At 48.1% G+C, this 26,546-nt stretch overlaps 2 protein-coding genes across 2 annotated transcripts in view; one reads left to right on the plus strand and one right to left on the minus strand.

The window, feature by feature from the left end:
- slx4ip (SLX4 interacting protein) overlaps window positions 1-22,234 on the minus strand; it is a 32,951-nt gene extending 10,717 nt beyond the window's left edge. The window contains exons 1-5 of the mRNA XM_084471047.1: window positions 22,100-22,234; window positions 21,810-21,884; window positions 13,560-13,652; window positions 12,824-12,944; window positions 75-152 (exon numbers count right to left, since the gene is read on the minus strand). Of these exons, the coding sequence (XP_084327173.1) occupies window positions 75-152; window positions 12,824-12,944; window positions 13,560-13,652; window positions 21,810-21,836 (319 nt within the window). The 5' untranslated portion in view covers window positions 21,837-21,884; window positions 22,100-22,234. The remainder of the gene's footprint in view (window positions 1-74; window positions 153-12,823; window positions 12,945-13,559; window positions 13,653-21,809; window positions 21,885-22,099) is intronic.
- Window positions 22,235-22,650: 416 nt separating this feature from the next.
- mkks (MKKS centrosomal shuttling protein) lies at window positions 22,651-25,860 on the plus strand. Its single transcript, XM_084470441.1, has 4 exons — window positions 22,651-23,799; window positions 24,002-24,183; window positions 24,725-24,835; window positions 25,246-25,860. Exons 1-4 carry the CDS (start codon window positions 22,815-22,817, stop codon window positions 25,675-25,677), a joined length of 1,710 nt encoding a protein of 569 aa, XP_084326567.1. The 5' UTR covers window positions 22,651-22,814; the 3' UTR covers window positions 25,678-25,860.
- Window positions 25,861-26,546: the final 686 nt, after the last annotated feature.

A 26,546-nucleotide genomic window follows, 5' to 3' on the forward strand; every position in this document is an offset into this window, starting at 1 on the left:
AGGGGAGAGCCCGGAGGGAGGGCCCATTAAACAGACATATTGACGGTAAAAGAAAAGCTTAAGTGGTAGCATACCTCCATAGCGATCTTTTACAAGACATCGGAGGTTGAAATGTCTCTTCAGAAAATTTGCCACCAGGTTGAAGCTTGTACCTACGAAAATAAAGGGAAAATGTAGTTAAAAAAACAAGAAAAAAAGATCTTTGACCTACATAATATATCGAGAGCGTGGGACTTCCAATTTCTGCTCCCTTGTCAGATATTGCTACCTAGTGGTTCTGTGCATGCACATATTTATCCATGGTGTAGTATTGGTGTAAAATACACACAGTGTACCCCTGAAATCTCCAATAAAGACATTATAATACAGTATCAGAGTCTATCGAATCATGCTACCCTATCAAAGAGAGCTACCTTATGTGTTTGGTAGCGTATTTAATCTATAGAGCAATTGCCTCTATCAAAAGATGCTCCCACTACAGAATCACGTCATTTTACACCATTACTTGCCCCATGTACACTGTAAGAATATGGGGAGCATATTGTGATACTGTATTATAATGTCTTTATTGGAGATTTCAGGGGTACAGTATGTGTAATTTACACCAATACTCAATAGCGTCGTCATGCGCATGCGCAGAACCAACAAAAGAAAATTGTTGCTACCTACACTAGGTAAAAAACCTGACAAGGGAGCAGAAATTGGCAGAACACCGGATATTCTGTATGAATGGTTGGAATGCTTGCGATCTGATCCATTGCATGAGGCTGCAGTCAGAGAGAGCCTCCACTACTCTGCTGCTGCTGCTATTCAAATCGATGTGTGGCCCATGCAAAACAGGTGGACAAAGCAGATGAATAAAGGAGGCCAACGATGGGACGGGCCAACGCAAATATGATGGCTCCTGTGTAAGCAGGGAATGAGTTTCACTACTGGTTTCACTACTGGTGCACCGTGGCCTCCCATGATGGGAGACAGCCAGACTTGGCTGGAACCAGGAACACACACTTCCAGTTCAAACTGAACAGCAGAGGAGAGAAGCAAAATCTTGTGCTTTACTGTTTTTTTTTTAATTTACTTTATTGGTAATTTTCTGAAAATAAATCAGGGTCGATGTGTTTTTTTTGCATATGTACCATACTATCAAACTGCAACTAATTAAACCGATTACATTGGAAAGTTGCACAAAAGCTGTTGTTGCAGGGAGCCCAAGGATTAGCATTAGCATTAGCATTAGCATTAGCGAGTCCATCCCGCTCTGCGTTCGGCTGGACACCGGGCCGGGCCGTAAGCGGCGTCCTTGGCCTCTACTCTGTTTGTCATTATCTGCGGAATGTGCGATGCGCCGGGCAAAGACGCAGGCCTGTTGCTTAATCTGGTAGGAATTTGTTGACCGAAAGCGGGGCCCCAACGAACACACACAACACAGTTGTTCCTAATAAACAACACAACAGTCCCGGGGGGTAAACAAATCTGAAAGAGGCGCTGCTGCTGCTGCCCTATGGGTGTGCTCTGCTTCGGACGGTTCTAGGGGGCAGTCTGTGTCCGTCCACCTCTGTGGTGGTTCCAATCTGGCAGATGACCTGGAGTCGTGGAGGGTTGGAACCCACAGACTCAGCTATCATCTACACTCAGCCATCAGCTTCTGGAAACTCATTTATATCCAGGGGGCAGCTTTTAAAACCACTGATAATGGTCAGTAAGCCCCTAAATAAATCAGACGATAATGATCACATACCAAGATGGGGTAGCTTAGGAAGGGAGGACAAGATGTGTTGACTGTAATACGTTTAGTAGACAGGACGTGGTTGCATACTGGTCAATTTGGCGTATGTCAATGCCCTCCCTCCCTCCCTTTCACTGTTGGCTAGGGAATTCCCTGTTCAATTGTAGCATCTAATTATCATCTTCGAAGAGGCAGCCATTTTGGGGGGAACAGCAGATAATGACATGGTATTAGAGAAAACGGCTCGCCACAAAACTGTCACAGGTGGACAGAAAGCCCAATGGCTAATGATTGATGGCACCGTCTCTGTCTTTTTCTCTTGGCATGTGGATTGGGCTGCATGGTCAATATCTAAGTGGATGGAATAAACAGTAGCTACTTACCATGAGATATACAAATGTGACTATCAGCAAAAGTGAGATCAAAAGGCTGTGCCATTGTATCCTATAGTGCATTATGTCATACTTTCTTTCAAGTAGAAATAGCACATTATTTATGTTAGGTGAATAAAAGGAAAGATATTCATCCACTGATTAATAGATTTTCTGTCTTTAGTTTCTACACCCTTTGGTCGCATGTACAATCGAGAGGTTTAGGGTACACAGGATGTAATGTTTTAAGATATGTGAAAATAAGTGAGTGAAACAAACATGGGTAAAAAATAAGATCAACCTCTTGTCATCACTTCTTGTTGACCATCCCCTCAACATTACCGGTGCAAGTCTAGACACCTGGGAAACTGAGGCCAGAAATAACTGAAAAGGAAAACGCCTGACATCTCAATACACCTCACTCTAATATTTCATGAATAATACACTGAAGCTATTATCAGTGTGACAGGCTGCTGAACTTGCCGGTCTGGCTCCTGCTGAAGAATGTATTACCCTCCAGGGTGAATCTTTAAAGTGAAATACCACCCTTAAGAAAAACGCCTACTGTTTATTCCTACACTTGTTGACTGCCTATTAATGGTTTGTTAACATGCAAAGCTACAAAGTCTATAATAATGGGCCTAATCTGCGCTGTTGGTAAGGAGGTGAGTTTCGTTTTTTCTGGATGCTGCTACTCTCCTTTGAAGACGGATCGTTTTACAGGAGTGGGCATTCTGTGTGAGAAACTCACATACAGGTTGAAATGTATTCTATTATTGTACAGAGTGCATAACTAAAGCATTGCAAATGCAGGGACTTCAAAAGGCCTCCTGTGGTGCAACCTTATAATAGAGCCATGGTTCTCTGGAAACACTTCTTTATGGTTCCAAATGCGCTTTGATCAGCGGAACCAAATATGGACATCCTGTTCGAGGATAAGCTGTAACTGGTTCGGGTTTTAAGTGTAGGAGAGGACTTCCTCTATAGAAAAGTCCACGGTGCTCCGCGGTGGAGATGGTTGTAGGTGCATTCCATCCTGGTGGGGCCCCTGAGGCGAGGGGTCTCCCAGCAACAGGTGGGTCGTGTGGCAGCTTTGAATGGCTGATATACAGGACGTGTGTGGGGACTGGTTTTCTATAGGTAGCCTAGGTGTTTCTTTGCAGCTAACATATGGGAAAGTTGTTAAACAAGTGTTTAATTGTGCGTTTATGACAAGACACTGTTTTTGCTTCAAGGTACGCTTCTATTGTTTTTTTAGTCTATGCCATGTAAAAAAACATATTTTTCTTCCTTTCCTTCCAATACACTAATGAGTGTCAAATATGGGCCTTTCACCTCGTATTATAGTTCCACTGTTCCAGCTGTAACAATGCATGAATAAAATTCAAAGGACAGGACAGGGGGGCAGGATAGAAGACTTCAACTGGTTCTGATTCAGAACGTCCCAATCCGAAACAGTATGCCTCAATTATCTCCGGTCTGGTGGCATTTACACAACACCGTGGATCAAGCCATTTATTACGCAAAAGGATGTCGACAAACAAACCATACATTACTATAAATACAGATGGCAGGGCACCTTAATTGTCTGGGATCGTTCCTTTATGAGGAAAGAATCCAACGTTTCTCTTTTAGCAGGACGCCCCCACGGTCGTCTATTACCGTGCTAGATGCCTACTCAGAGAGGAATGCAGATCTGGAGAAGGGTACTGTTTTCCCTGCCCATTCTAGGGATGGTGGAGCCACCAGGAAACAAACATCTCTCATTGCCCATGGATGGCGCTCTGTGTTTTTGGAAGAGCTGTTATTCAGTCCATTACACTCTTTTGCCTCATGTCTGTGCTCGACAAGTATTCCAGTTGCCTTTTCCCCTGGTGGGTTGAGCTCGGCCAATTCCCAGGACAAAGTCTGACAGGGACGTCTGGACGAGGACTTGGTTCCCAACTCCATGACGGCCTGACTCAAGACATCAGCTGTTGCTTCAACTTTATAACGTCCTGTGCAGTGCAGAGTTGCTCTTGGCCCCTCGCCCGGGCTTTCTCGTGCTAAGCTTACATTCATGTCTCTCTCTCACAAACAGTTTTGCCGGTGCCTCCTCAGGGAATGGGTGGCCTCTCTCTCTGCGGCCACTCGAACCCGCAGTGCTGCGAGAGAGCGACCGCTGCTCTGTGTGGGGAGAGGACCTTGGAAGATCAGCTCTGATTTCCTGAGTTCCTCGAGGGCGGACGACCCGGCCAGTCTGCTGTTGTGTAAAAACCTGCCGCTGAACAATATTATGACGGATCGAACCGTACAGTAAACAAGCAATGTCACGCAATGGTCTCGGAGACATGCTAGGAAACGCAGAGGGCCTCTGAGCAGAGTTTGCCTCGGCCATCGAGAAACACAACCACAAAGACGACTGCGGAACAAGAACAAGATGCAGGAGAGTATGGGGTCGGCTGCCAAGGGTATTTTACTGTACTTGTGCAGTGAGGCGCGCACGCGCACACACACACACACACACACACACACACACACACACACACACACACACACACACACACACACACACACACACACACACACACACACACACACACACACATCCCCACAGCTTTCACCGCTTCCTGGGAAAACAATGAAGGGAAAGAAAAGTCAACAAACCAAAGGCACCCGGAGTAACTAGCACTGTAAAATGGAACAGAGAGGGGTGAGAGGTATTCAAGCCAGGGTCAAAGGTAAGCCCCCATGGTGCAGACTTCATTAACTCCAGTCATATCCTGAGGAGATCATTAAAAACAGCCACAGAACTGAAAGCCTGGCCCACTACTTTTTTTCTTCTTCTTGTCTCCCCCCCCCCACCCCCAACCAACGGCCCACTGCTGCTGTTGTTGTTCACCGCCCAATGCAATATCTGTGCATACATACGTATGTAGTCCTTTTCCAGAATCCTGTTCTGAGCACAACACAGTGACCCGCCTTGGGGGGGGGGGGGGGGGGGGGGGGGGGCATCTGGGAAAGCAACATCCTTGCTGTATTTGTCAGTGGGCCAGGGGAAGCAGAGTATCGCATTAAATGACACAGGACGAGAAATTGTCCGCCGGGCTGGGCAATATTGTCTAATCAAAAACTCTCCCCTCGTCTTTGACACTGTTGACTGCTCTTGCAGGGGGACGGGGCAGAGTTACATGAGAGCATGAGGAAGCTGCCCGCATGTACGGGAGGGTGGGTGGAAGTGGGGGAGAGGGGGAGTCGGGGGGGGGGGGGGGGGGGGGGGGGGGTTAAGGGGCTTTCCAGGAAGACCAGCGCTCTCCCCCGGTCTCTCCCTCTCCCTCTCCCTCTCTCTCAGCGTGTGTCGTGTCTGAGCGCAGTGCCTTATCATCTGGCTCAACGTCCACCTGAAACAATATTTGCACATGAGCGCTCAATTAAACATTTGGGTGAACCATTGCTCGCGGTTACGAAATGGGACGCAGCGTGTTAGCGTGGGGGCCAGCCCATAATACAGCATGTGACCATGGCAATCGGAGCAGGGGGGGAGGGAGGGGCGGGGGGGGGTTTCAGAGCAAAGGACAATCCTCTTGGGGAAAAATAGAAACATGGCCTGATAAAAGAATCACAAGCCCGTCGCCTTGATCAATCGTTAGGTCCTAATGAGCGCCGGCGGCCATAAAGATTCCTGCAGCAGAGCACCGACCAACAACACAACTCAGGCAAGCAAAACATGCCGCTAATGAAAGTGAGTGTGAAACCGTTCCCCTCTTTTCCTTCTAAGCTACTTTGTATAAATGTTGTCTGATGTTGTGTGTCTGAACCCCTGCCTGAACACCCCCCCCCACCCCCCCCCCCCCCCCCCCCACCCCCCGATCAAGGACCCAGAGTGCCTGTGATTGCCCGTTCCCCTTGAATATCAGCTCACCGGTGCTGATTGTTGACCTAGATGGACGAAGGCTCACAACAGAAAACATGGAGATTTGTTCTGTGTTAAGCCAACGTTGCTTAACAGAAGCAGACATGCCAGGTCACGCGAGGGGTTAAACAAGTGTATAGCCGGTATCCATAATTCATAAATGCTTTTATTTTATGTCTTAAGGGCTGTCGTGACCTTGTACCTGAAAATAAAAGCATAAAGGCCGAATTACACAGTCGGGCAGCTTCGCTTTGATGGAGCCATCTCAGAGCTCAGAGTTTCAGACGGCACAAGGTCGATTTGGCACACTGTGCAGCCATGACACCTGTTCCATTGAAACACACATAAAACACACACACACACACAAGCCCAGAGGAGATCCTATGATATGTAAGAGATATGGCATACTTCTCACTGAAGACATCAACGGACGTGCGTAGGAGGAAAACACAGCCAAACTCAGAGGAAGTTCTGAAACAGCTCTCACTCCGGTAGGACCGGGCGACCGAGCCCCGGTTCAGGAGAGCGAGGGCCGTCACCCTGACCAAGCTGCGGTTGAAATGGGGTGGGGGGGGGGGGAACAGTCACATGAATGTGATCCGTGCTCAGGCTACCATTCCTCTGCCCTAATTATATGGGAAAGAGTGTGGTGTGACAGCCATGACTGGGGCTGCGGTCATGTCCTAAGAGACTGCAGCTGACCCTGTGGGGAGAGGGAGAGAGAGAGAGAGAGAGAGAGAGAGAGAGAGAGAGAGAGAGAGAGAGAGAGAGAGAGAGAGAGAGAGAGAGAGAGAGAGGATAGAGGGAAGATAGACCTTAACAGCAGAACACCAGGAGAAGAGAGGCAGAAATGGAGCAGGAAGGCCAAGTGAATGGGATAGAAACAAAAATAATAGAGTAGATAATAGAGAATGTGTGTGTGTGTGTGTGTGTGTGTGTGTGTGTGTGTGTGTGTGTGTGTGTGTGTTGCAGGCCAGAATGGCGAGAGGGGGTTAGCGCTGGAGTCAGACTGTCCAATGTATAGCTGCTGAGTAAGGCCAGGGGCTTACAGGCAGGATTTGCAGGGCCACGGCAACACCACAAAGCACCAGGGGGCCTGGGTGTGGGGGGGGGGGGGGGTTTTGAATGGAGGTTGGGAGGGCGGGGCGAGTGGGGGGGTGTAAAAGGGGTGGATGGCAGAGGCTGGGGGAGGCTACTCCAATTGGTATCCATTTCCATCCAGGGCCTTGGAATTCCTTTGTTCCTGTCACAGGTCGCCCACCCCCTATCCTCCCACCCCCCTTCCTCCCATGCACCCCGTCCCCCCCCCCCCCCCCCCCCCGTCCCCCCCCACCCCCCCTGTCCACCCCACCCATCCACCCGCCTTGATCCCGGCCAGCCTTGCAGCCGGCAAGGCCGCAGCAAGGGGCAGGTAACCCTGCCACAGGCATGCCTCTCTATTTACAGCCTGCACTCTGCTCTGGGCAGGCAGGCCGCACAGCACACAACGGACACACACGTATTAATAGCAGGGGCTAGCGATGGGGGTGGGGGGGGGGTTGTGGGGGTCTAACCATACAGGTTGTCACACGACACAATACCTTCAGCCCCAGAGTCTCTCAGGCAGACCCACAGAGCGTGGACCCTTTCATCGCCATCAGGGGAGGGAGAATATGTCTTTTAGCGAAATGCCTCGCTGACCGAAACACTCTTGGACACACGTCAACACTGCAGGCCGTTTTTTACGAGCGCCCCGTCAAGAAAGGCAATAAGAAAAGGCAATAATTAACCCGCGCACACACACACACACACACACGCACACACACACACACGGACAGCCCGCCCCCTTCATTTCGGCTCTTCACACATCCTCCGCATTCTTGGTGGGTCATTCGTAAACACGTTCTCACACAAGTAAAGCAATCCGGCAACACTTGTGCTCCGTCCGCAGTGGCCCCGGCCAGGCAGCTTTAAGCCTCCTTGGTAGACGCTGCCAAGGGGAGTCAGTGGTACACTGTGCATGGCTCGCAAAGCTCTCTCCCACGGCTATTAGTGACCATTCATCTGGGGAGCCTGGGAAAATGCCTGCGCTGCCTGCAGTGGCCATGGGGGAACGGGTTGGCAGGTGCTCCCTCCCACTAAAGCCCCACCACCTGTGTGAGAGAGAGGGGAGAGCCAGAGAGAGAGAGGGGACCCGAGCTCTGGCCCTGGCCAGGAAGAGGGAGAGGAGGCTGGGTACCACGGTGGGATCTTTCGCCGTGGCGGCTGGAGGCCGGGGAGGGGTCGGCGCGACAGGGCCAGGGGGAACCGACGCCACAGACGAACCGATGGCGCGGTTGGACTCGCGTGGACGCGAGGCATCTGTTCACGTGTTCATCTGTTCATGTGTTCATGTGGAAGTTTGAAATGGCTGAATCTGTGTTGAATGGGACTCGTCTCGTTTTACGCCCCAATTGGGGACAAGGGAACTTGTCCCCAATCGATCGCTTCCAGACGAAACTAGAACTAGACTTAGAACAAAATAGGTAGTGATATCCTTGAGTCAACTACTTCAGTAAGATAAGATAAGATTAAACAATAAGTAAAGGCAAATAGTTGTTTTATTTCCGTCTACCTGATAATATGCTTTGGGACATTGTTACTCATGGTCCTGATCCGACAAAGAGGGGCTTCCCAGTCATTCCTGCAGGGGCAGATCAGGGCATCTTCACCAACAGAAAACGGGACAGTACGTTCAAACAGTGTAAACCACCAGCTTCCTCCCTTGAATGCCTCTCATATCAAATAACACACGCACGCGAAAAAAAAAAAAAAAAGAGTATTCCTCTAAACACAGAGAACCCACTACCCGCTCATTCTTCCATGTGTAATTACCCTGTAAAAATGTGGGTGTGCTGCAGTCCAGCAGAGAGAATGCAGCGAGCCTCTCCCAAGCTCTCCCCCCGGCTCCCCAGCCTTCTAGGGTCCAGCGTGTCCGTTTGTGCTCGGTCGGAGCCAAGAGGTTTTGGTGGGAAAAGTTCCCCATGTCCAGCACTCTCAAAACATAAATAAATCACATCACTATGAGCTAATCATGAATTCTCAAGTAGCATGCCTTCAAAAAAAAAAAAAAAAAAGGAAGATGAAGATGGAAGAGAAGGAGTGTGGGGGGGGGGGGGGAGGCTGTGGCTGACATTTAAAAAAAGAAATTGGCAGCTGAGATTTAGGGAAATTGGCTGGATTTATCTTCCCAAGAGATAAGGGACTAAACCTCTATGACATGGTCAATGGGTGTTATGTGTGCTGGACATGAAGACAGACACACACGCACGCACACACACACACACACACACACACACACACACACACGCACACACGCGCGCTAAAGCAAACACTGGCGCACAAAAACATGCAACTTAACTAAATAAACCCTGCCAAAAAAAAAAAAAAAAAAAACACAAAGTCCACAAATATCCCATTCCTCGGATGCCTTCAGGACGCGGACGTCGCAGCGCAGCGCGGTGGAATGCTCAGAGCTGTTGATGGCTCATTTGAAGAGCCAACAGCTGAGGCCGTTACGCGGTTCCGCGGGCCGGGTGTGCGGCGGGCGTGGGGCCTGGGGAGCCCACACTGGCACCAGCGTCCTCGCCGCCAACCACCTTACAGGCTGAACCCAGCTCCGCGCCGCCCCGGTCCTATTCCTGGAAGCCAGACATCAATAACGGAACCGCACTTGGCACCTTCGGCGTCAGGCCCCCGCGCGTGTGTGCACACCACGTGGAAAATATACAGACACACACACACGCACGCACACACAGACACACACACACACACGCACGCGCACGGCCTCACTGTGTCTCATCGTCTGACACACATCCTTCCCTCAGGTAGCTCGCAGAGCTCCATGAATAAACACGGGAGGCAAACAGCCAACGCGTTTATTGGGATACCGGCGGAAAGACAATCTTCCACCGGACGGTACGACCCCTATTGAACGTCTCAAAGTTCTGCGAGGATTAGCAGGTTAGCGTTTGACCCTGTCGGAGGAAAAAAAAGAATAAAAGAATGACCCCCATACTTAATACCCACCCTGAGGTCTGCCGGGCTTCCCTCCCAAAGCCAGGAGTCTGTGGTCCGTGTTTTATGGCTCCAACATGCCCGCCGCTCTGCTTCTCACAGGCTCTCTCTCTCTCTCTCTCTCTCTCCCCCTCCTCAGGCTCTGCTCTACCTCGCTCGCTCACGTGGGGCCACGACCGAAAAGCCAAGAATGTCAATACGTTCCCTTAAGACCTTTAAGAGGACCGGGAGCCCGTGGGTTGTGGCGAGGCCGTCGCTGAGGCGCTACTCTGGTTCGTGTCATGAGGAGAGGGAGGAGAGGGGAGGTGGAGAGAGTGAGGGGAGGGGGTGGGGGTGGGGGTGCTCCGATATTGGAATGGAGCTATGTTCCGATAGTTTTGTTCTTGGCAGAGCAGCAGGAAACCTAATCATCTTTGACATGCATATTTTACTATTGCTCATCTCGCCCTTGTTCACACAGATCAGTGTGTGTACGTGTATGTGAGTCATTGTGTGACTGTTGGTGTGCAGTTGAGCATGTGTGTATGCCTGCATGTTTCTAAATGTGTATTTTGTGTGCGACTTCACATGTGAATGTTGATGCGCATCAATGGGTTTCATTTATGCGAATGTGTGTCCGTCTGTATTTCTGTGTGTGGCGTGTGTGCCTGTATCTGTATGTGTGCGTTCGTCTGTGTGTGTGTGTGTGACTCCATGCACAGCATTGTCTGTCTAGCTCTCTTATCCGCCTGCCTGTCTGTCTGTCTGTCTGTCTCACTGTCTTGAGTACAGTCATCCCAACATGAGCCCGTCTGTCCTCAGTCTGTCACTGGGAATACATGTCAGGCTGTTCAGTAACCTTACCCTGTCAGCCTGTTCACACCTAGCCCAAGGGGAGGCTATAACCCAGCAGCACGGTGTCACTCCCTCACGGTCGCTCCCTGTGCGAGTATGTACACACACAATGATGCACAAAGCACCGACCACATACACAGAGAAAGTGTGCAAATAAACCTCGGCCTGTGCGCGCGGGGAGCTTGATGCTAGTGCAAATGCTGACAACATGTTTATACTGTGCCCATGCCGCGGCCTGCACCCTTGTGCATCTGCATACCAACGGGCAGGTGCACATATGCATGTGTGATCGTTTGTGTGTGTGGATAAACACACACACACACACACAAAGACACAGAGACGCAAACACGCAGACGCACATGTGCAGCTGAGGCTAAGGCGTAGCTGGAAAGGGTGTAGCGTGAGAGTCTTGTTCTTTTGCTACAGGAGAAACTTTATGGGGCTGGTTGCCCTGTAATCCCCCTCTGACAGTCAGGCCTGGCCTGCTGAGTGAGCTCTGGTTAACGGCCCTTAACTGCTAGCTGCTAAGGGCTGCTAGCTCCAAATGGTCTTCACTGTTTTTACTTGGACAGGTAATGGCCCAAGGTCAAGAGCTGCAAAGAACGATTAAAGAGCAGTCAAAGATGTGACATAACCATTCGGTAACACTGTGTTGTCCTGTCTTGTGCAACTGCGGTTTCTCAATTTGTTGACAATCCAGACAACGAGAAAATGGTTAACAGCGGCCCCAAATCTGGTTTGTTCTTTTCTTATGAACTGGCAAACGGTGACTATGGCTCCCGGGGGGCCCTCAGCCCTTCACGTGAGTGCTTGGTATGCCGTTCTCACTGGCTTTTGTGTTTTGATGAATTAATTATTTGCCTGACAATAACATTCTTCCTGTCTTTTTTTATTAGGCTGCCTGACAACTCATCAACAAAGGCGTGTCAAAAAAAACACGTTGAGAAGAGGTTAGCGCTGGCTGTGTTTAATGGCCTCCCAGCGTGCATGTGAAACCCTGATGCGAGATGTTCCAAAGCAAACACAGGGCAACACAATAGGAAAAGCACCGTATCAGTGCTAGTCTCCACGGGTCACACCCTGGTTGTCGAAAGCCAACCGTGCCTCAACTAGTCGGGTTGTTTTCTCCTCCCACACTCCTCTCCGGGGCAGTAGGTAGCCATGACACACATTGCTGAATGTTTTGAAACTCCCTTCCCACCCTTCTTGCGGATCTGTGTAACCTGCCCCTGTGTACAGTACAGTCATATCTCTGCAGCTGAGGTTAAATGGAACAAGTGGTGGCGCCGAACAAATAAAAGAGCCAAGTTCAACATGAAAAAAAGAGAAAATAAAAGTCCCTCCAGATCCAACGCCTGGTGACAGACACAGCGAGGAAAGATTGATGGAGGAATAGAAGAAAGGAGAATGAATGACTTGATTGTTGGAGGAATGAGCTGTGGCTTGAATTCAAAGCCGATAAATCATGTGTTCTAATTAGCGTCCTCTGAATATTTCAATGATCGCTATCTGCAATAAAAACAGAATCATCCATGTTCCCTACACTGCAGAACATTTGAGGAGATCTCCTTTTGTGGATGTAGATTACTGCTTTACTGGTGGGTGGGTGTGTGTTAGTGTATGTCGGTGGGTGTGCACGTGTGTGTGTGTGTGTGTGTGTGTGTGTGTGTGTGTGTGTGTGTGTGTGTGTGTGTGTGCGAGTGTCAATGGGTGTGTGTCGGTGGGTATGTGTCGGTTAGTGTATGCGCACACACATGTGCGCACGTACGTGCGTGTGTGTGTGCGTGTGTGTGCACATGTGTGTGCACGTGTGTGCACGTGTGTGTGTGTGTGTGTGTGTGTGTGTGTGTGTGTGTGTGTGTGTGTGTGTGTGCGTTGGTTGGTGTGCACGTGTGTTTCGGTTGGTGTGCACGTGTGCGTGTACACATGCGTGTGTGTGTGGGTGTGTGTGTGTGTGGACTATACCTGTGGCGCTAAAGGCCTTGGCGGGCGGCAGCTCCTTCCTGTGCTTGGCCGGCTTGTGGTGGTTCTCTGCATGCTGCTTCACCCTCTGCTCCACCGCGTCCTGAACCAGCACCGCTACCTCCTACAACACAGCACACAGGGACTCACAATCAGAGAACCGTCATCCCCTTTATCTGCATCAGACACCACTTTCAAATGAGGAACTGTCACTTACATATTTTTTGAGTACTGCTTCGACTGTAGTACGTAAACAGCTCAACTTCTCTGCACATAGTTAAAACGGTGTTGATGTTGCAGACCGCGGTTTGTTCCCCAACACGCGTCTGGAGAGACCAATACTCTCTCTTACGATATCAAATAACGAGGGAGATGGTTTCCCTTAAACGCAAACCCAATCAAAGTTAATCAATTTAATTAATTGATGTAATACTAAGGAAAAATTATGTGGGTATACTATACTACTTTGTCTTGTCAACTAAGGTGTTTTTTCACATGGGGTGTGTGGGGGTTGGGTGCTCCTGTAAAAGGAAAGAGTTTGCATTTCTCCCTGAGAATCCCCGAGAAGAAGAAAGAGAAGGCTTAAAGTCATTTCAGATTCCACGCTGCAGCTTCCTATTGTCAGCGCACCCCCACCCCCGGCCCCTTCCCTAACCCACCGGAACATGAGCTATACATCCACAACCACATTCTCCATCCAAGCCCTCCTCTCTCTCCCCCCCCCCTGCGTGCCCCGTACCTCAAGGTGCTCTGCAGTCAACCAGCTGGTGTCCTCTTCCCGGGAGCCCAGGGGCAGAGCGTGCACGTCCACCAGCACCGCGACGTTCCCACACTGCAACACAAAGACGTGCCGGCGCAGCCACAGGTTGCTGAGGGGCATGTTGGGGGGGGGGGGGGCTCCAGACAACAAAGGGAAATCAGAGTGCGCGTGATTGACAGGGGGAAGACACAAAACCCCACCGACGACCCCCTGCGCGGTATCACCCGAGGGCCTCCCCCTGCCTGCCTCCCTGCCTCCCTTCCTTCCTCTCTCTCTCTCTCTCTCTCTCTCTCGGGGCCCGTCTAGCCGAGTTGATACCTCATCTCTCTCTCTGGTCGCAAAACAATAACGTGAGGCCTAACCGGTTTCCTCTCTTTTACCATCGTAATTACAACAACAGCAACAACAACAAATGATCGTGAGGTCAGGTAGTCGCTCTATGCGGCCCGGGCCCATCACAGAGCCCAGACACGGCCCGCTCTCTGCACACTGGTGACAGCAACACACGCACACGCACACACACACGCACACACACACACACACCGCACATCTGTCCTGACGCATCACACCGCCGCAAGCGTTACACGGCGGTTCCGTAGCAGACCAGGGGTTGTAAATTCCTAGTCTTGCAGAAAGCCCGGCCGGGGGGCCCCCAGCGAGTCGGATTCCCGGCGCTCTACGTCATCATGTCATCGACCACGGGCCACGCGGGACCGACAGGGGGCCCCCCTCCAGACGCCACGGCTGGTTAGGCTGCCGTTACATCTCGTCCGCGGGCGGCCCTGATTATGGTTTACATGAGTACAAAGTGGCGAGAAGCTTCCCGCCCCCCCCCCCCCCCACCCCAACCGCCGTCTCCAGGTCCCCTGGTGCCGAGTACAGGGTGGCGGAGGGGCTCTCTCGTGTGAGCCCTGCGTCCCGCCGGACCCGGAAGTGATGGATGGCGGCGGAGGACCTCCTGCCAAGTGACAACACCTGGCGCGGAGCGACGAGCGGTTCCTTCCCGGGCCGCAGAAGGCGACGACACAGACCCCCCCCCCCCCAACCCCACCCCAACCCCCGGACGGGTACGGGACATGCGGAGAGGCACATATGAAGACAATACCAGACGCACGCACACACACACACACACACACACACATATGGGCTTTCAAGGTCACGGTTCCGGAAGCGGAACGGAGGCCGGACGCTGCGGCCGGGGGGGCGGGCTGTAGTCACTTCATAACAGTGAGTGTTCAGGCCTCATCACAGCAAGGTCTCCACTGAGATGTTATTTCAATCAGGACCACAATACAAACCCAAGCCTTGTATAGACAAGAACGTTCTTTATAGAAGTATTTTCAAACCAAGCCCCTCCATTGTCCACGACATTAACTTTCCTGGCATTCCTGGATAAATTATCGTAAAAAATATGAACGATCCATACGTTTATTAATGATGAATTACGTATTCTAGACACAAGGCTACTTGTTGCAAGATAAGGATATTTTTACCACCTTTGATATTCGTATCTTGGGGAGGGAGGTAGGCAGATACACATACAATACACACTGAAATACACAACATGGGGATGCGATCAGTCCAACTGACATGGCAATTGCTTCAACACTGTCAGTGTTCCCTTGAAGGGGAATATCAACACGGCGGTTGTCTTTATCCAGTGTTTAATGTTCTCTAAAGGCGAGACGCTGTGGAGTGGAGAGAGCGCCCTCACATGGTCAACATTGAACGTTTATTAAACAGTGTGTAGGAATAGTCGGCCTGCAACTCTTTAACATGTGGGACAGTTTGTAATCAATTACTAATGCAAATACAGCCAAACATTCAACTACTGACTGGATCCGGACAGTTTACCCCTTTTTTTGATTTACTAAACCCCAAAAGGGTCTTTGGTATTATAGCTGTCAAACAGCATGGAACATGCATCTCAAAAATGGTAAAATGGTGTCCCCACCCCCAGCACCACCCCAACCCACCCCACCACCCCTAAGCAATGAAACTCTGGTGTGGCCCCTGATTCAAAAGGCTCATTCAACCCCACTCAATGGTTGCAATGTCATTGTGGAGATGTAACCACGGCAACCCTCTGTCTGTTTATTCAAGGTTAACATTGTACCGGTGAATTAAAAGGGAATCAAGTTCTCATTTTAATAATGGACACATTTGTTCTTATTTATGAACTGTTACTAATCCACTCATACGTACAATGTTTCTGTGTAAACTGACAGGACAAAAACGGCCAGCGATTAATGACCTTAAAGACAATGTGCCTGACAATTGTATAACTTTAAGTTTTATGTCCGTCCTCTCGGACTTGGTCACATTCAAAATGTTGTTAAAACTCAACAACAACAGGGGGAGGCCTCATTCTCGAGTCACTTTAAATATTAAATTCCCCATCAACTCCCCATCATCATCATACTCCAGCATAGATTAGAGCAGGGGATCGAGCCATCATAAAAGCTATTTTTAAATACTCGTTCTTCCAGGGACATAAAAATCAATGGGTCGGAGCGCGGCTCTGCATATGAGGGTGGTTCTCACGTATAGAACGGGATGTGTGCGTCTGTGTGTGGCCGTGTGGGGACCGCTTCCCCCTAAAGATCTTCCCTTTTGTCTCATGGCGAGCTAAGGACGGTCGGTGGCTTCAGCTGACTGCTTTCAACAATTACCAGTGCGTGGGAAACCCTGGTCGTGGCGAACGGGCCCCTGTCAATCAGGCCGTGAAGCCCCCCGACGGCATGCAGAGTCCCAGGCTGGCTCGCCGAGTTGAATGCAGGGACGACAACGGTGTCCGGATCCTAGCATGACATTCTTTTGGGGCCTAAAATGTCAACACACGGTTGCGGTTAGCCATCTATTACGGAGCTTTATTGTTTTCCGATGTGTAAGGAGTAGGGGTGTAACGATGCACTAAAGTCACGGTTCGGTACGTACCTCGGTTTTTAAGTCACGGTTCGGTATGTTTTTCGGTACAGCAGTTTTTATTATTTTATCAAACAATTTGATTTTGATTTGCTTTATTAAATTGTATCAAACAAATGCCTTACACAAATGAAAAGACATCAATATAAATACAATTGAGGATAAAAACACAATAAAGTCCAGGACTTATTTCCATTGTGGTCCTCAACACAAAACAGCAGGACAAGACAAGACACTCACAGAGTGTGTGATAATCAATAAAAACATAATTCTAATTTTTTTTATTTAATTTTATTTTTTTCTCGGTACGTACCGAAATGAAACATGCATCGAACCGTTAGACCCGTACCGAAATATTTTGGTTTGGATACACGTATCGTTACACCCCTAGTAAGGAGATAGTGTCACTCAAGGCTGGGAGTGTTATTGACGAGTGAACACTGAATCCGAGCCATCGATCCCTTGATGGTCAGAGCAGGATTCACTAACGGGTGAATCCACTGGGCTTCGTTGCTTACAATTACAACTAATGTGATCAATATCCCGAGGTAGGGGAAGGCATCTGGTGGTCGCTCTAGAGTAGCATATAGCTATAGGGGAGAGAGAGAGTGAGAAAGGGAGAGGGAGAGAGAGAGAAAAGAGAAAGAAAGAGAGAAAGAAGGGAAGGCAAAAGAGAGCAAGAAAAAGAGAGCAAGAAAAGAAGAGCGAGAAAGAGAAGGAGAAAGAGAGCGAAATAGTTTGGTGAGTTTATTAAGTTTGTCTTCTTTTTTTTTGCACACAGAGCCAGACACGCTCGCCTGGTCCTCCTTTATCACATTACAGGCCTCAGACAAGATAAGCCTGGGAACTTGCCATCAACGATAACATTTCTCTACCACTCACACGAACAAACAACATGTGATTTTCAGGGTTTTTCGAATGGTGGGCTTCATTAATTCCAAGAACACAACCTAACAAAATCACACTAACCAGAATGTATTAGTTCACCTAGCGCATTTCAGGATTCAGTGAAGGCCCTGCATTCCTGGGTTGCTTCGTTTTTTTTCGTCATAAGACTGCAACATTTAATCTCTCTAACCTGAAGTTTAAGAAAGTGGTTTTGGTGGAATCCAACCGCGCACAAAGGCTCCAACTACAATCCTATCGGGTGATTATATTGACCATCTTAGAACACAAAGAGGGTCCTGTGAGGTGAACCCTGGCTATGACCCCTGACCCCCATGTGATGAGCCTTCCAAACCAAGCTGCCGTCTCTATTTGATGCAAAACTTCACAAGCAGCAAAAAAAAAGAAATCCCTTTGTGGACTCATTCATGGAAACCAAATGAACCGTGTATCCCAGAGATGAGGAGCTCTGAAAAGAAGAAACAACTAAAAAGGTTCCTGGTGCACACAACTTAAAAGCAAGTCAGCTTGATCTTCTGTTTACCATCAAAGGCACAAATGTAACATTCCACGACCCATCACTCTAACCTAAATACATAAACAGGGGGCTTTTTCTGCTCTAAAGTTTATGTTTTGACTCTGACATCTTTGAAATCTACAATACAAAAGTTTTGCAAAACACCAACGAAGAAGAAGATTGAACTTTCATCTGCCATTTCCATGTAATAGGTAATCATTCAGACAGGGCCGAGTATGTTAGATGTTGCTGTGTACCATATCGGTTAACATGAAATTCGTCCCCGCACTTCCTCCTCTGCTTTCATTGTTATGCCCTACAGACAGTAGCGTATCTTGAGCTCTTCAATGACCTCATTTTTCAATTGACACAACCAAAACCATTGATTCAGTGCAGCACGTTGATATCTGCAGATAAGAATTAATAATTGATGCACCATCTTTGTACACACTATATCATTTTACAGGCAGACAATCCAGGCTCCGTCTAGATTTAAAGTCAGATTATCACGTGTTGTTGAGAGGCTGATAATGATCTCAACACCCAGTGTGGCAGTGTTATGGATCACACTGTTTTTTTAACATCATGTTAAACATCGGTGCTCCAGTGGAGCAGCATGGGAATCGCGAGTAGAGGGCTTGTGTTGTTGTTGTTGTTGTGTACAACAGCCAGCTCGTGGCATGGTACAGACAGGAATCGCAGGATAATACGTTGCCGATCCCTTTAACGCTGTGCTGAGAAAGTTCCACAGGAAGTTACCCTTCACAGAGAAGAGAGAGCTAAAGTGGGCCAGCGGTGTTTTGTTCTCTTCCAGCCACCGTTTTTTTATGATAAACTGGGAGCGGGGGGGGATGAATGAGCGCACCAAAAAGTGATATTTAATACCCCTCTCCTTTATTGTGCCATCCTTTGTGAACCGTCACACAGTAAATGAATAGAAACGAGTCGTCCTGCGGGCTAAGCCCAACTTCCCCTACTAATAGTTCCCTGCTGCCCATAATCCACTGCGTGGCGTGCCATAGCCATCGAGGAGGGGATAGAAAACACATCAGGAAGATTACAGCGACGACCCCAATAACTGACCATAGTTCAAATTCAAGCACGATAAACTAGTCTATTTTTGGCCGGCAACCAGTAAATAAACAAACAGCCAATCAATCCACACTGAACCCCGCTTTTGCTTTTTCTGATGTTGAAGGCTTCTGGCCTACATCAACTCTCAGTTCCCCCCCGAAAAACACTCTTTACCTTTTCCTTATCGCCCTCCCAGACCATGCACCAAATCCTCCCAACGGCGTTGCTCAGAGTTGGGCACGGGGCCCAAAGCGCAGTGAGCGAGGCGGAGCGTCCCCCCACCTCGCTGCCCTTTGCCATTGCTATCACACTGTACAAGAACCAGAGCCCCTTGGTCTGCACTTAGCCCAGGGGCTAACACTAACCAGCCACAGATGTTTACATTGGGATAGAAGGGGCAGCAGATGCAGTCTCACTCAATAAAACTTGCATCTCTCTCTCTCTCTCTCTCTCTCTCTCTTTCTTTCTCTCTCTCTCCCTCTCTTTCTTTCCCTGCCCTGGGGGGAGTATTTACATCTGTGAGATGTGACGACCGTGTTTTAAAGCCACATTCACGTCGTTTTAAGTCCACTCCTGCAGTCTTTGTTCTCGGGCTCAACGGTCATTCCTCTTAAGATAATTACCAGCGCCTGTCCTATCATTGTTGTTGCTGAGACATCATTTAATGAATGGTTTTGCTTTGTTTCCCTTAAGCATTGCACACTGAAGCGAATTTTACCTAAAAGGACACCTGAGTGTTTTACATATGATGATAAGAAAAAAAAAAAAAAAAAAAAAAGAGCTCAGCCCAGGAGAGAAATTCCAAGAGCAAGAACAGACAGGATTTTTTTCCGGCTAACATTCAACATGCAAAGCAAGGTCAGAGCCATCCTTGATTTACTGTGGAGGAGATAGGCACATGAAGGAAGGCCATGGTGCTCATTCCCAGAGAAGAGCAACAGATTAGGGGATCAAAGAGGAACCGGGTCAGCCACCTAATCTACCCTAATCACAGCTCGAATAAAAAAAGAAAGAAGAGTTTCTGCTCACGGCGCAGCAGGGCTTAATGTGAGGTCCGCTATGAGCTCACCCACAGTAACACTCAACAGCACTTCCCAACCTCTGATGCAGTACAGTGCTGGGATCCCTCAAGGCCTCTCCCCCTCAAACCCAATCTGAAACCCCCCCCCTGGTCCGCCCGCTACATCAGAAAAGAGGGTCCCTGTGGTACCTGGACACTACTAAAAGGCAGATGGTGGTCCGCAGCAGACCAGCACGGCCCCCTGCCAGATCATGAGTCCCGGAGAGGATCTGTTCTCCATGTCCGGGGGCTCTTTGCGAAGGTCTGAGTGGTGGGTCACACAGGCTCAGGGCGATGTGAGTAAGGGAGGTTTCCAGCACCCCCTGCGGCTCGGCGGCCTCAACCAAGGGAGCCGCTCTTGAAAACATGCCAGGAGCCTAGATCGTAAAGCCCAGTGGAGGCCGGACCACCTCAAACACAACCCCCTTGGAAATTGAGGAGATAACTTGTACATTAGATAGCCGCAGACTACAAAGTATGATTCTTTGCCTGTGTGTGTGTGTGTCTGTGGGGGGGGGGGGGGGGGGTCTGTGTGGGGGTCTGTGTGTCTGTGTGTGTGTTAGCTGGTGTGTATCGGCTGGAGTAGAGTATGATTAAAGTTTATTTGTGTGTCTGTACGTTGGCTAGAGTGTAGGAGAGGGAGTCTGTGTGTGTGTGTGTGTGTGTGTGTGTGTGTGTGTGTGTGTGTGTGTGTGTGTGTGTGTGTGTGTGTGTGTGTGTGTGTGTGTGTGTGTGTGTGTGTGTGCGTGCGTGCGTGCGTGTGTGTGTGCATAGAAGAGGCGGGCAAACTGTTGTTTCCCATTGGTTCGTTTTTTTTGTCATTCATTAAACCACATGTTGGTGGCGGTTTGCTTAGTGAAAGGGAAGCCCTGGGTTGCGCCTTAAATGCTATTGTTTGGACAGATCCCTTCCCTTATGCTTGTTTGTGGTCAGCTGGTGTAGCACAGTGCGTAGACTCTCGACATTTTCTCAGGCAGAGCCACATAACAGTGTTTTTATAAGCCCGCTGGGAAGCAACCTTAAGTGAAACAAGGGCTTTAGTCTCCCACATCCAAACTGAATGAGTTGTGGGGGTGAGGGGGGGGGGGGCATGCAGGCATGCATAGGAAACAAATGGACTGAATAAACGCAATATCTGGTCAAACTAGGCACAGGAGGAATTACGGAGGATGTGGGAGATCAGTGAGAAGGTCCACTGCACTCATCCACACGGTTCAATAAATGAAACATCAACAAGGGGAGGGGGCTGTCAGCTTTACCTGCACTTAGTGGGAACATCTGATGTGAATTATTGCAGACGGAGCATGGAGGTTCAATAGAGAGGGTTTCTCCTCGCCCAATATCGTTGCTACATTCAGGGGCAAGTCAGCCTTGAGACTTCCCATTGTGACTTTAAACGCATCTTCCAACTATCTGATGAGTGGTACGGGTCTATAGCTCCCCCTTGTGGCTAAATAATATTAAAATCAAACCATGATTTAAACCGTACATTCATTAAATTCTGAATAAAAAACAAATGTACATTCGAAAAAAAAAATATTCATAAATGTATTCTTTTGAAGTTAATTTTGGGGAGTTTTTCTTTGAACCTTATTGCTCATAATCAAAATAGATCGAGTAAAATGCATCACGATTCAGTTATAGTAAAGTTATAAATTGACAATGGATTACCTTATTTCGGCACTGAAGGAACATTTTTGAACATTGAGAACAGAACAGAACTGAATGACCTACGACGATGTATCCTGATCTGTGATGTCCCACTTACCTTGATGACAAGCTTTTGAGGAGCCATTCTAGTCGACAACTCAGTTAAGATCAGTCAGTAGGGGGCCAGAGTGATCTGAAATGAGTGGATAAGGAGTTAAAAGGTAGTCACTACATTCGACCATGAAAAATCAACCATAACGTTACTAGAATGAGCTAAGTGACTCCAGTGTTACATTATTGTGTTGCAATTGCAACTGCGCTATTATGGCTGAACAAAAGATGACGAACATTGAAATAGTTATCCATATCGTATATGACTTTTATATACATAGCAATGACATAGCGTACCACATAATATTAAAGTTTTACAATTCAGTCCACTGCCGCCCTTCGTTTGAAACGCTGCGACGTGACTTTATTATTGATGACGTCAGAGTCTCGCACCTCGTCAGGGTCAGTGTTGCCAGATCGGGCCAATATATTATCAACAAACGCCTGCTGTTACGTAAGATAATTGCATTCTTTGTACACTAGTAGACTAGTTAACAGCACCTTTATTCAACAAGGTTTAAAACAGGGGGAAAGTTAAGAGATTTTCAGCAACTAACCGCTTCGCGCGAAAGGACCCCCCCAGAACCCGTTTTCGTTGCAGAAACCGCTCGCCGAGCTAGAAAGTGTGTTTATATTGACGGATTATCTGAGTAAATATAACACAATAGCCTTATTTTTATGTATCATGATTAATATACTAATTTTATTTGAAAAAAGATCCACGCCAATGCAAATGTATCTCTGTTATTGTTTTTTTTCTTCAGGCAATATCGCAGCCCCCACTATCGATGGGTCCCTACTGTAGGCGCTTTTATCCCTGACTAGTCGGAAGCCGGTGGTAACACGGAGCGAGCTGTAAGGTTACGACATATCCCCGACTAGTTGTAGAGAACTTGCATATATAATGCTGTTTTTTACCTGACGGAATACAAGTCCGAATAGCCGTGCATACTCTGTTAGTATGGCTCGTGGTTACAGAAGCCTATTGTCGACCATTATTTAGGACTAAGTCATGTCTCGTCTCTCAAAGAAATCGCAAGCGTTGTGCACTGATTTGCCTCTTGAAAACCCTGATGTTTGTCAGAAGCTGAACGTCTTCAATCAGCTCTTAACGTCTTGTTTTGGACCGAATGGCAAACTTAAGCAAGTCCATAACAACATAGGGGGTCACTCTGTTACTACATCCACTTCCCAGGTTCTCCTCCAGTCTGTGTCCCCATCACACCCTCTCCTCAAGTTCATTTCCGCTTCTGTCCTTGGTCATGTGGGTCGTTTCAGTGACTGTGGTTTGTTTGCAGCAATCCTTTGTTTTGCACTCATCGACCAGGCAAAGCTGTCTGGCCTCAGAAGAAACTTGTCAATCAGTATAAACAAATATCTGTTGGACATATGCACTGCATACCTCCACCAAGATGACTGTGGCTGTAAAGTGAAGTTGGACTTTAGCAGCAGCAAGAACTTGATCACATTAGCTCGGAGTGTCATCTCCAGCAAGCCAGCATGCATGCTAACAGAACAAGAAGCACTGCACATAAGCATGCTGGCTGTGCAAGCCTTTTTGCTAACAGTCCCATGTGAAACTCCTGGCAATGTCAGGCTAGGTAGCACAGTGACTGTGTCTGTCGAAGGCCCTCCTGTGGCACAATCTGCGGTGTTCCCTGGGCTGACGGTGGAGATACCAGATCATTTCAAACTTTCCAACAAGCATAACTTCCAATCCCAGCCAACGAAAATGGTGTTGTTCAGTGTGTCTCTCTCTGGGGACTTGTTTGAAACGGACGAGGGGATGTTGGAGGTGTACCATGGGGTAGACGTAGAGTCCCAGATCGTGGATCAGCTGCTGGTTCTGGGGCGGTGTGCGGTGGAGGACCAGGTGAAGCTGTTTGTGTGTCAGAAGGTCATCCACCCGGTCCTGCAGCAGTACCTGAATCAGCATGGCGTCGTGGTGTTGGAGAGGCTTGGGGCTGCTCTTGTTGAACCCCTTGCTGAACTTACAGGTGGGACCCATATCTATAATATATGCATGTGTGTAGTCCTAATATGATTCATATAATATAAAGAATCTGATGACATGCAAAATAACGGTTACAAACTGCTTAATGGATAAAATGAGAAGACATTGCTATGTACATACTGTATTGCATGATCAATATATTATATCGAAAGTCTTCCATACATATCTATTGTGTCTCTCATCAGGTTCACAACCTTTGGCTAGTTTAGTGACCACGATACCACCAGAGGCATACGGGCTTGCAAGAGGCTTGAACGTTAAGAACTTTGGATCTAAGAGGATGCTACATCTAGAAGCCCCCGGTGAAGCAGTGATCTGCACCATGGTCCTCTGCCACAGGAACCAGACCCTGTTGAGCGAACTGAAGGTAAATGTAGGGGAATAATAGTCAAACCTTTTAGAATGTTAGTTGTCTTTTCAATGTTAACAGAAAGTTCACTTCGCATTTTAAATTATCTCCATGAAGAGCAGTTTAAAATTCCCACTTTACATTGGACCAAAGCACCACCGTATGGCAATAGTTATGTACTACATTTTAGCTATATATTAGTTACATTTAATTATCTAGGCTATATATAAGCTATGTGATCTGGTCTCGGGACTCTGGCAGAAGAACCAGTTATTCATTCATAAAGTTATCGTCATTTAGTGGCGTTCAATTCCTACATAATCCATTCCTGCTAGTCCGTAACACGTTAACTATTTATATTTGTATACGTGTGTGTGTGTGTGTGTACACGTATATAGGTATTTATATATTTCGTAAGATAGATATTCATCTGTAATGATAGATAACCACAACATAGACACATATCACTAAGGCTTGCTTCTTACCATGCAGCGGTTACTGTAACCATACAATAAGAGCTGATGATGAAAACAGGGTGATACATGTGCTGGTTTTATAGGTGGTGGTTCAGAAGGCGGAGCATGTGTTGAGGCTCACCCTGAGGGAGCCATCTGCCCTGCTGGGAGGAGGGTGCACTGAGACCCACCTGGCCGCCTACGTCCGCTACGAGGTCCTGATCCCTCTCCCCCCCCCCCCATTCCTGACCCCTCCTGACACAGCACATCCCACGCCGCCTTTTCATGAGTCCTGATATAAGCTGCGATAAGAATTAAAACAAGAATTAAACAATATGGACACTTGGTAGAGCGTGTACCATTAAAGGCTTAGTCCTTACCGCCGCGGCCCGGGTTTGATTCCTGCCCGTGGTCTAATTGCTGCATGCCTCCCCCTCTCTCTCCCAAAGCTTCCTGTCCATCTCACTCAATAATTAACCAAAAAGACAGCAAAAAAATATTTGGTCACTGGACAACACTTAAGTCAATCCTACTTTTTTTGATCCATTTCTTCCTTTGATTCTCACAAGTCTGACCTGTGAGCCTACCTCAACACTAATCACCTTCTATACCCTCCCCGTCACAGGGTATCAATAAAGCGGCCGAGGCTACGTCGTCACTCGGCTGCTCACACACAGAGTACCTGCTGGGCGCCGAGGCCTTCGCCCGCTCGCTGGAGTCCGTCGCCCGGGCTCTGGAGCACGACGGGGGGACCCCCATGGTGGACCTGACCCATGGTCACCACTGGACCGTCCCCGTAGATGAGGCCCCGGCCCTGGAGGAGAAGCCCCCGGCTCACTGCGGCTGTGGGCTGGTGAGGAGCTCCTCCGTGGAGAGGTGGACCTTCCTGAACACTAAGTACGCTGAGTTCTCTCCTGCCACACCCCCTGGAGGTCCTGCCGTGGCGCAGCCGGCCGTACTGGACTGCTTCGCCGCCAAGATGAACGCACTGCAGGTTGCTGTGGAAACGGCTGATCTTTTGCAAGATATTCGATATATAGTTCAAGATGGAAACTAGACCTGGTTGATGCGTAGATAATGATTATATTTTAGCATTGTGTGTTATTCCAAAGCGAATATAGTTATTTATTTATTTTTGCAGTTTATAATCACAACACTAGGTGTGAGTATTGTGCTCTGAAGTAACCTGTAATGGCTGATAAACGTGTTCTCTAAGTTACTGATAAGTTATCAAGCCACAGTAGTCATCAAGTCTTGAGTGTCAATCATATCATTCTAAAACATTTCTTGCCACATTTTAAGTGGCCGCAGCCTTTAACTGGAAGTGAAGTTGCCCTCAGTTTTATTCGATTTATACCAGATACTTATATAAAGGTCTAGGGCAAAGATTATTTGGTCAATATCCTTTGTGGTACACTTGTTGTTTAACACATGATGCATCACATGACAAATCAATCATTATTGATGACTTTCCTCACCATAGTGATACTTGGGGTCAAAACACAGCTCTTTTATAGAAGATAGTTTATAAATATAAGTATACAAATATGAAGCCTTAAATAAAGTAATGAAATCATTCCCATATGTGTTGCGTGTTACTGCCATAAAGTTATGTAACTACGCAATACTTATTAGTGTTGAGCAGAAGGTCAACCATGTGTCTGCTTGAGGACTTCCTGTGTGTGTGTGTGTGTGTGTGTGTGTGTGTGTGTGTGTGTGTGTGTAGCATTTCTGTGTATGCGCACATCACATCTGTTTGTCTCTACTTCAAAACCATGTCTCTTTACGGTCATCTGATAGACATTACCACACACTAATATATAGTTATTAACTGTCATGAAATGTTCTCGTTCAATGAGGAGGTATTTCAGTCCCTAGTTATCTCCCTAGCCAGACAGCAGAAACAGACCTGAATCCTTATCCTTA

This window comes from Micromesistius poutassou (assembly GCF_964030765.1).
Source record: "Micromesistius poutassou genome assembly, chromosome: 7".
NCBI lineage: Eukaryota > Metazoa > Chordata > Actinopteri > Gadiformes > Gadidae > Micromesistius > Micromesistius poutassou.

Bases quoted from the DNA above. Each gene is read 5' to 3' on its own strand.
- mkks (XM_084470441.1), top strand. From the start codon at position 22,815: ATGTCTCGTCTCTCAAAGAAATCGCAAGCGTTGTGCACTGATTTGCCT. The intron at 23,800-24,001 runs GTGGGACCCATA...GTCTCTCATCAG, and splicing joins ACCCCTTGCTGAACTTACAG to GTTCACAACCTTTGGCTAGT. The intron at 24,836-25,245 runs GTCCTGATCCCT...TCCCCGTCACAG, and splicing joins CCGCCTACGTCCGCTACGAG to GGTATCAATAAAGCGGCCGA.